Consider the following 10,359-nt stretch of genomic DNA (forward strand, 5'->3'; position numbering starts at 1 on the left):
TCCCTCTCTACAGACCTATCCCTCCCTCCTCCTCCTTCCTCCCTCCCTCCTCCCTGGCCATCGGCGGGATGAGTCACTTTCCCGGGCGGGCGGGGGAGCCCTCCAGGCCAGCCCTGACTCCAGACGCGGGGGAAACTGAGCCAGCCCTCCGCCCCCTGCTCCCAATGACCCCGGGTCTCCTGAGTCACCCACCCCTCTGCAGTGAAAGACAAAACCAACCCCAACCACCCCAAAACCCCAAACCACCCCAACCACCTAACCAACCCTCAACCACCCCCAAACCACCCCAAACAACCCTAAACCAACCCCAAACCACCCCCAAACCAACCCCAAACCACCCCAACAACCACCCCCAAACCACCCCAAACAACCCTAAACCAGCCCTCAACCACCCCTCAACCACCCCCAAACCACTCCAAACGACCCTAAACCAACCCCAAACCACCCCCAAACCACCCCAACCACCACAAAACCCCAAACCACCCCCAACCACCCCCCAACCATCCCAAACCAACCCTCAACCACCCCCAAACCACCCCCAACCCACCCTCCAAACAACCCCAAACACCCCAACAACCCCCAAACCACCCGAAAACAACCCCCAGATGGCAGGCAGGGCTGGGCGCGGAGCCAAAAATAAAACAAAACCAACATCGGGCCCAGAACTGGGTGCGGGGTTACCTGGGCGAGCTCCCCGAGCAGGCGCTGGGGGGGGGGGAGGACAGAGATGAGCAAAGCCCAAGGCCGCGGGAGGCGTGAGGCGAGGCCCACGGCCGCCCAAGCGCGGGTCCGTCGTCCGTCCGCAAGGCGGCTAGGCGGGCTGGCGGCAGCAGAGGCAGGGAGACGCCACCGTCCCGCCCAGACACCTGGTCGGGCGGCCGCTGCACACGCGAGTGCACAGATCCAAGCACACGCGTGTCCACACGTGGCTGCCCGGCTGTGCGCTGCGGGGGGTGACCCCAAGCCACACTGGCCAGTGTTACAGCGAGCACCACGAGAGCTCCCTGAATCCCCCCACAGCCAGGAGGAAGACAGACAGACAGCGAGAGACTCAGACAGACAGACAGACAGCAAGAGACTGAGACACACACACAGAGACAGAGACAGACAGACAGACAGCAAGAGACTGAGACAGAGACAGACAGAGAGACAGAGACAGACAGACACAGAGACAGAGAGGAGCTGGGAACCCCGGGCTGCGCGTTGGTAGAGTAAGAGCATCTGCCAGTGCCTAGACCTGATGATAAACAAACGAGCCAGGCGCTGTGGCTCTCGCCTGCAATCCCAGCCACTCAGGAGGCTGAGATCTGAGGATCGTGGTTCAAAGCCAGCTCAGGGCAGGAAAGTCCATGAGACTCTGATCTCCGATGAACCACCAGAAAACCAGAGGTGGCGCCGTGGCTCAAGTGGTAGAGCCCCAGCCTTGAGAAAAAAGAGCTCAGGGACAGCGCCCAGGCCCTGAGTTCAAGCCCCACGACTGACACAAAAACAGAAAAAGGAAAGAAGGGAAGGAGGCGAGCGTGCGTCCCGAAACACTGCGAAACCTCGTGGGGTTGGAAGCCATTTCGAGACTCTGTAATAACTTTCACAACCAGGGCCTCGCGGGTAAACAAAGCAACACATGCACGCACACACACGCACACACATGCACACGCACACACACACGCATGCACACGCACACACACACGCACGCATGCGCACACGCCACAGCAGGCAGCGTCTCAGGGGAGCCTGAGGCCCTGAGAAAACTTCACCAGCCGTGACGAGCTGCGAGGGACCCACGGCCGCCAAGACCCCCCTGCGGCGCGCGGCCTGCGGCGTGGGACACGCGGAGGGACGCGTGTCCTGGCCGGGCCCAAGCTCACAAAAACGCAAGGCGAGCTTCTGTGTAAAAAACCAAAAACAGAAACAAGAGGGCAGGCTGGGCGCGGCGGCACCCGCCTGTCACCCCGGCCACTCGGGAGGCTGAGATCCGAGGATCGAGGTTCGAGGCCCGCTTGGGCAGGAAAGTCCCTGAGACTCCGATCTCCGCCGAACCACCAGAAAACCGGAAGTGGCGCTGTGGCTCAGGTGGTAGAGCACCAGCCTGGAGTGAAAGAGCTCAGGGACAGCGCCCAGGCCCTGAGTTCGAGACCCAGAACCTGTACAGCAACAAATGGCTTTCCCGCCTGCCATTTTGGTTTGCTCGGTCTTGGGAAGAAACAAGCTTTCGTGCAGGGAAGTCAGGTTACGGCGGCTCAAGCCACGGATCACCCGCACAGGAAAGAGACAGGACACGGCCCAGACATGGACTCTTTCCCAGGATGCCGGGAGAACATGTTCGATTGTTGAGCTCGGAGAGGATCAGAAAGCCTGACGCCCTCTCTGTGCACGGGCTTAGCACCGCGATCCTCCAGCTCTCAGCCTCCTGAGCAGCCGGGATGGCAGGCGTGCGCACCGGCACCCGGCCGAGGCGCACGCTGAAGCTGGTGCTCCGTGGCCCACCGAGGAGAGGGTCGCAGTGTCTGTGGCTTCCTGGCGCTCAGAAAGCCAGCGGGGGCGTCACGCGGCCCACGGCAGGCTGGGATTTGGGAGGAGGAGAAGGCGTTCACACCACGCAAGACCACGTCACACCAAAGGCCGGGAGCCGTCCTACCTTGAACAGCTCAAATTCCTTCTTTGGCATCAAGAGCTGGTGGCGGAGGCAGGGAGGGTGGGCGGGCGGCAGCAGGTGGGGTGGGGGACCCCCCCGACCCGCGTGGAGACCACCCCGACATCCTTGGCTTTGCCCCACGCACGGATTGGAACGGGGCCGCGGGTTCGAGGCGGACCCCGAGCCCCCGTGGAAAGCGCGGCTCAGCCACGCGCCCAGGACCGGGCTGCCTGCGTCCTGGGTCTCGAACTCGGGGCCTGGGCGCTGTCCCTGAGCGTTTCCGCTCTAGGCTGGCGCTCTGCCGCCTGAGCCACAGCGCCGCTTCTGGCTTTTTCTCTGGTGGTTCATGGGGGGGTGAGGGTCTCACGGACTTTCTGGCCCGGGCTGGCTTTGAACCGTGATCCTCTGGATCTGAGCCTGGTGAGGGGCCGGGATGACAGGCGGGAGGCGCCGGGCGCGCCCCGCTGTGTGGTGGGGAGGACCGCCCCCCACCCCCCCAGGGACGGCCAGGCCCAGCCCTGACCTTCTCCCGGGGTGACTGTGGATCTCCCTCAGCACCCCAGAAATTAAAAGACCCTCCCCGGGGGGAGAGGCGAGGAGGGAGCGGCCGGGCCATGCGCTCTGCACGGGGGGAGCTTGGGACTACAAGTGAGCCGGGACTACAGGGGTGCACATCGGCACTGGGCCTGGCCGGACGGAAACGCTGCGTGCGAGGAATAGAGTCGAGGGGGGATCAGGCGGCTCGTACCTGGATGGTGTGCGTGTGCGGGGCGGCGGGGCCGGCGGGCGGCAGCAGGTCCAGGATGTTGTTGGGCACGAAGCCCGCGTCCCCGCGCGCGCCCCGCACCCTCCACCACTGCCTGCGGTCGTCCAGCACCTGCGGGGGGGGGGGGAGCGCGTGAGCAGCCCGCGGAGTCCCAGGGACTTTCTGGCCTGGGCTGGCTGGGACGGCAGGCGTGAGCGCCCGTGCCCGGCCTGGGTCTCACCATGGGTCTCTGGTGAATGCATCACCAGCCTCGGTTGTAAGGATGGAGCCCGAGGGAGTGGGGCATGTGCGGGGCGTGCATGCGATGCGGGGGAGCTGGGGACGCACGGCTCGGGGGGCCTCACCTCCAGGACCTCATCCTTCAGCACCGACAGCTCGCTGCTGTTCCTGGCCGTGAAGTCGAACTTGGAGCGGGCGTACTTCTTGGGCTGGGGCGGGTGCGGGTCGTAACTTCTGTGGCTGTAGCAGAGCACAGTGCTGGGCCCACCCCGGCCTGGCCCGGCCCGGCCGCCGGCGCTGACGGGGAGCCCAAGAACCCCCCCCCCACCCACACACCCCAGGAGTGAGGGGGGGACGTTCTGTTCTGTTCTAATTGTTCATTGTTACTTTATTATTCACGACTTGACATCCTATTACTAATTGCCACTTAAGGTCTTATTATCTATCACTTATCATTTTATTGTGTATTATTACTTATCACGAGTGTCACTCGGTGTTATTTATTATTGCTTAACGTTTTAGTGTTTATTACTGTATGATTTGTTATTTTCTCATTTGGGTCTTTTTGGTCAGTCGTGGGGCCTGAACTCTGGGCCTGGGCGCTGTCCCTCAGCTCTTCAGCTCAAGGCTAGCGCTCTACCACTTGAGCCACAGCGCCACCTCCGGCTTTTTTCTTTTTGCTTATGTGGTGCTGAGGAATCGAACCCAGGGCCTCAGGCATGCAAGGCAAGCGCTCTACCACTGAGCCACCTGCCCAGCCCCCATGACTTGTTATTTTATTGTCACTATTTATTCTTTTAATATTGTCATTTATCTTTTTTTTTGTCAGTCGTGGGACTCGAACTGAGGGCCTGGGCATCGTCCCTGAGCTCTTTCACTCAAGGCTGGCGCTCTACCACTTGAGCCACAGCGCCCCTTCCTGTTTTCTGGTGGTTCATGGAGTTAAGAGTCTCAGGGACTTTCCTGCCTGGGCTGGCTTTGAACCGTGATCGTCAGAGCTCAGCCTCCCGAGCAGCTGGGACTACAGGCATGAGCCACTGGTGCAGGCCCAGGAGAGCGCGTGTGAAGATGTGCGGGCAGCAGTCAGCAGCACACACCCGAGGCCCCGTCGCTTTCCATGGTGCGTTACCTGTCTGCGTGGCGGTTCGGGGTGGGCTTGAAGGGCCCGGCGGCCTCCCCCTGGTCTGGCTGCGGCCCCCTGGGGTACACGCTGCTGCAGAAGGCATACGCGTCAGGCGGGGGGTACTCGAGGAGGCCGGGGTGCTGTGGGGCAGATGTGCAACAATCAACACCAGTGCCGTGAGTGCTCACGCCGCCCACCTCCACCCGGGGCCCAGGCCTGGGGTCCCAGCGGCTCGGGAGGCTGAGGGCCGAGGACCGCGGTCTGAGGCCAGCCTCGGGCGGGAAAGCCCGTGAGACCCTGCTCGCCAATGAACGAACGGCCACCAAGACTGGACTGGAGCCGTGGCTCAAGGGGTAGAGCGCCAGCCTTGAGTGAGCGAGCTCGGGGACAGCGCCCAGGCCCCGTGTGCCCCGGAGCTGCGGCAGACACACGCGTCCCCTGGTGTCATTCGGGGGGCCCCCCGTGTTAGGGACCCCCCCCCCGCCTCATGGACCCGGTTCAGCTTTATTTCCCAGGAGGATGAAAAGGGGCATCAGCAAAGCTTTTCCTTGTTGTTTTTCAGGGGAGGGGTGGGTTTGAACCCAGGGCCTTGCCCTCCCGCGGGCGCCCTGCCCCCCAGCTCTCCCTCCCCGCGCTGGGGCCTCGTGGGTCCACGTTTGCCACCCTCAGGCCTCCTCCTGCTCAGTCCCCACGGGCTAGATTTTTCTGGAATGGTGAAAGAGAGAGCCTAAATTTCGCTATCATCGAGAAAAGCCTATCTAGATTTGTCTAGAGCCCGGACAGGGCCAATCTTAGATCCTTCTAGAATTGAGAGAAACTGACTAGATTGTTCTAGAAGCTGGGGGGGAGGTGAGCACAGGTTTTGTTGGACTCCAGAAAATCTTTAGGTTGTTCTAGAAGCCAGGGGATAATCACAGGTCTTTCTTTCTGGACTCCACAAAGTCACCTTCAGATTATTCTAGAAGCTGGGGGTGGTAGTGATTGTGGTTGTTTCTAGGCTCTAGAATGTCACTTCTAGATTGTTCTAGAAGCTGGGGAGTGATCATGGGTCTTCCCAGGCTCTAGACGGTCACCCCTCGGTTGCTCTAGAAGCAGGGGTCATCGCTGTACCTCTGTGGCCGGCGGTCTCCGGGGGTCGAGCTGGCCGCGGGGCTCGGCGGGCGGCGGGGACCCCTGGGGGGGCCCCAGGCTGTCCAGCGCCGGCGGCTCCCAGCCCAGCCGGAAGCGGGGCACGTAGGGGGGGATGAACTGCTCCCGAGGCCACTCCGCCCTGCGGACACCCACGCGGACACCGACACCCACACGGACACGTCAGCCAGGCCTGCGGGACCCACGGACCCGCAGACACAGCGACAGGACTCACCGATCCACAGTACCCAACACACCGACACGACACACCGACCCACAGTACCCAACACACCAATACACCAACCCACCACATTAATATACCAACACACCAACAAATACACACTGGCATACCAACATACCAACACACCAACGTACTGATACATCGACACACCAACACAACACACCAATCCACCAGTACACTAACACACCACATCAACATACCACACCACCACACCACCAAATGCACACTGGCACGCCAGCATACCAACACACACCAACATACCAATACACCGACACAACACACCAATCCACTAGTACCCCAATACACCAACACAACAGACACACCAACACATCTGACACACCCAGACACACCACCACACACCAGCAACACCGCCGCACGCCGACCCAGCGCAGCCCTCCTGTGTGACCCGGAGAGGGAAACACACGCGTGTCCACGCGCGTTCACGCTCCTCCGTGCGGCCTGGCGGTGTTGCTGCCTTGGCACAGGCCTCGGCCCAGGCCGGGCCCCCACGCGGGCTGTCTGCGTGCTGCAAGCGTGTGCGGGGGCATCCTACGCGCTGTGCTAAGTAAGCGACTCGGGAGGCTGAGGTCTGAGGATCGTGGTTCGAGGCCAGCCCAGGGAAGGAAGTCCGTGAGACTCTCATCTCCTATGAACCACTAGAAAACCGGAAGTGGTGCTGTGGCTCAAGTGGTAGAGCACCAGCCTTGAGCTGAAGAGCTGAGGGACAGCGCCCAGGCCCTGAGTTCAAGACCCACCACTGAGCAAAAATTGTATGTGTGTGTGTGTATATAGATCATTTCCCTTTGCACTTTTGTATTTATTTATTATCCTACTGTGCAGATTTCCCTGCCGTTTTTGTGTGGAAGGCTGGGCAGAAAGCGGCTCTCTGGCTTTCTGGAATCTGTTCGATCGATGCCGCCGTCGGATAAGCCCGCTTGGAATGTGAACTGTACTTCCAGAAAGCTTATTAAATCAGAGCATAAAAATAGCGCCATCTCTGCAATGATTTTGGCTCGGATTCTCCATGAGAAAATGAAGGACCGCGTCAAAGAAAAGAAGGAAAGAAGAAAGAAAAGTCCACATCGAGGGGAAACACGGGGTGGGACGGAGCCCGGGAGACGAAACCTCGCTGAGAGGCAGGTACACGGACCTCAGTAGAGAACGGCGGGCCCCGTCAGAGCGGGGCCACACGCCGAAGATTTTAACTTGCATAATATGAAAGAAAGCATTTCTGACCCAGGTGCATGCTTGCATGCGTGCGTGCATGCGTGTGTGTGTGCTGCGGCTTGAACTCAGGGCCTGTGCTCAAGGCGGGTGCTCTACCCCTTGAGCCACAGCGCCACTTCCGGTTTTCTGGTGATTCATGGGAAATCAGAGTCTCACAGACCTCCCTGCCCAGGCTGGCTTTGAACCGCGATCGTCCGATCTCAGCCTCCTGGGTGGCTGGGATGGCAGGCGGGAGCCACGACGCCGGCTTTCATGATGTCAGCGACCCCGCTGGGTCCCTCTGGACCCCGATCCCGACCCACCCAGGCCTGCCGGCACTACAGGCAGTCGGCACAGAGCCCCTCCCTCACCTGGCTTTGAGCCACGTCTCCCCCAGCGACAGCCACAGGTCCCGCTCCTCAGGGGTCACGGTGCGGTTGAGGAAGTCCACGGTGTCCTTGGTCAGCAGGGGGCTGAGCACGGAACTGGCCAGCTTGGGGCCTCCGGTGGCCTGGACGACCTATGGGAGGACACACGGGGTTGGTGGCAGGAAGGCGGCGAGCACTAAAAACGCAAGCCAACACTCTTCCAGCCTCTCAGGAGGCTGAGATCTGAGGATCGCAGTTCGAGGCCAGCCTGGGCAGGAAAGTCCGTGGGACTCTGATCTCCAAGGAACCACCAGAAAACCGGAAGTGGCGCTGTGGCTCAAGTGGTAGAGCACTAGCCTTGAGTGAGAGAGCTCAGGGACAGCGCCCAGGCCCTGAGTTCAAGACCCCCAACAGACCAAAAAGAAAAACACATGCAGCTCTGGAAAATCAGTTCTCGCAAACAAACAAAAACTGGCCTAAAATCTAGGAGCCGTTTTCCTGGCTGGAGAATTAAAAATGAGCTCCTCGGGACACAAACCACGGCCGCTTTAATCAACGTTTTGCCTTGGTAACAGGTGTGGCATGAGAAGAAAGGAACTGCGTGTGTGTGCACGTGTGTTTACACACTTGTCTACATACACGCTTTTGGCCCAGGTTGAACCTGACGAGCGTGCTCTTCTTCCTTGCTGCTTTCCCACATGGCTTGGGTTACAGCAATGCGTCACCAAACCTGGCTTACTGATTGAGATGATGGGGTCTGGGGGGGGGGCTCCCCTAATCATTGAGATCCTGGCCGGTCCTCGGCTGCAATCACCCTGATTTCAAATCCCCCCTCCCCACCCTTCACCCCCGCAGGGGCTGAGATTACAATCACGAGCCACCACCCCCAGCCTGAGATCGAATTTTCAGACCGGAGGGTTCCCTGACCAGAGTTATTGGCCAATAACCGGATACACGGAAACGTGACGCTGCACACACGTGAATTATTGATCCGGCTGGGCCCTGATCTCCTGATCTCGCAAGTGAGCTGCTTCTGGCGTTCACGCCGACCCTGTTGCCTGAGCTGGGGAAGCAGTCCCTCATTTCAAAGCGTGGCGCGGCCACCCACGGGGACAGACGGACAGGAAGACTCGGGCCTCTCTGCCACTGGGATCCGTTTATTTTTAAGTAGTTATTTCTGTCTGATATTCAAGCGAGTGCTTCTGACACAAGTGGCTGTCTAGCAGGTGACGATGCTTGAACTCATGGCCTGGGCGCTGTCCCTGAGCTCTTTCGCTCAAGGCTGGAGCTCTACCACTTGAGCCACAGCGCCACTTCCGGTTTTCTGGTGGTTCCTTGGAGATCTGAGTCTCATGGACTTTCCTGCCCAGGCTGGCTTTGAACCTCGATCCTCAGATCTCAGCCTCCTGAGTAGCTGGGATTATAGGCGTGAGCTCCTGAACGCCTGGCTTTCAAGGTTCTTTTTCAACTCTCCTATTTGGGGTTGTCAGTATTGACGCAGACGGGAGAATGAAGGGAGGTGATCGGATGGGGTGGCCAGGTCTGGTGTGCTGGGAACTGTGCTTGGAGCGAGTATTTTTGTTCTGTGAATACAAATCTCACCATGTTTAAGGGCGTGAAGAGGAAATGGACCAGGTCCGCAGCGCTCGGGTTCTGGATGTGCAATTTCAGCTTGGCCTGGCGCCGGGGAGGGAACAAAAGACACGTGGTTACCAAAGGGTGCTAGAGCCAAAGCTGGCTGGACACAGCCCTGGGACTTGAACTCAGGGCCTGGGCGCTGTCCCTGAGCTCTTTCACTCCAGGCTGGCGCTCTACCACGTGAGCCACAGCTCCACTTCCCGTTTTCTGGTGGTTCATGGGAGATCAGAGTCTCATGGACTTTCTCACCCGGGCTGGCTTTGAACCACGATCCTCTGGATCCTAGCCTCCTAAGAAGCTGGGATGTCAGGCGGTAGCCACCGTGCCCGGCCTGTTATGTTTAGTATATTCAGCAGCGTGGTGGAAATGGGAATTTATGGACAATGACAGTCAGGAGTCACTGGTTTTCGACGAAATCTCTTAAATGCACATTAGTTTTGCTTCTTCACCGTTGGTCTTCTTAGTGTAATGAAAGCACGCTTACAAATGCACACAGTGCTGAAACAATCATTCTACATCCTGATTTAATTTCCAGACCCACCCCCCTGGCCTGCGATCTGAGTCATTGGTCTCTCCGGTCAGTGATGATCAGTGCACTTACCAGAAGATTAAAGCCGTGCTTAAACTTCTGGAAACAGTCCACGAACTCATCCGGGGGTGGAGGCTTTGCCCGAAGGGTTAAAACTCCCTCTAGAGCCAAGTTCAAAGGAAATCCATTCAGTGAACACATGTGCACGCATGCACGCATGCACACAACCTCGTAAGCACGCTGTCGCATTATTACCTAGGTAGGATGATGAGTCTGTGTGTGTCTGTGTGTGTGTCTGTTAGTCTAGGATTTGAACTCAGGGCCTGGGTGCTGAGCTTTTGTGCTCAAGGTGGGTGCTCTACCACTTGAACCGCAGCGCCATTTCAGGTTTTTTTTTTTGGTAATTCACTGGCAATCGCTCATGGAAACAGCCATGGAGAGGTGACCGCCCGAGCCTCGGGGCCTCTGGGAGCCTTTATCAGGACAGTCTAATTGTCCCTTCCTCCGTT

General features: G+C 59.2%; 1 protein-coding gene across 1 annotated transcript in view; it reads right to left on the reverse strand.

The window, feature by feature from the left end:
- Eps8 (epidermal growth factor receptor pathway substrate 8) overlaps positions 1-10,359 on the reverse strand; it is a 66,551-nt gene that overhangs the window by 39,412 nt on the left and 16,780 nt on the right. The window contains exons 9-16 of the mRNA XM_013025046.1: positions 9,923-10,011; positions 9,286-9,360; positions 7,687-7,835; positions 5,851-6,010; positions 4,747-4,880; positions 3,743-3,857; positions 3,372-3,509; positions 1,755-1,884 (exon numbers count right to left, since the gene is read on the reverse strand). Of these exons, the coding sequence (XP_012880500.1) occupies positions 1,755-1,884; positions 3,372-3,509; positions 3,743-3,857; positions 4,747-4,880; positions 5,851-6,010; positions 7,687-7,835; positions 9,286-9,360; positions 9,923-10,011 (990 nt within the window). The remainder of the gene's footprint in view (positions 1-1,754; positions 1,885-3,371; positions 3,510-3,742; positions 3,858-4,746; positions 4,881-5,850; positions 6,011-7,686; positions 7,836-9,285; positions 9,361-9,922; positions 10,012-10,359) is intronic.

The sequence above is a fragment of the Dipodomys ordii genome, unplaced genomic scaffold (genome assembly GCF_000151885.1).
Source record: "Dipodomys ordii isolate 6190 unplaced genomic scaffold, Dord_2.0 Scaffold81, whole genome shotgun sequence".
In the NCBI taxonomy this organism is placed as follows: domain Eukaryota; kingdom Metazoa; phylum Chordata; class Mammalia; order Rodentia; family Heteromyidae; genus Dipodomys; species Dipodomys ordii.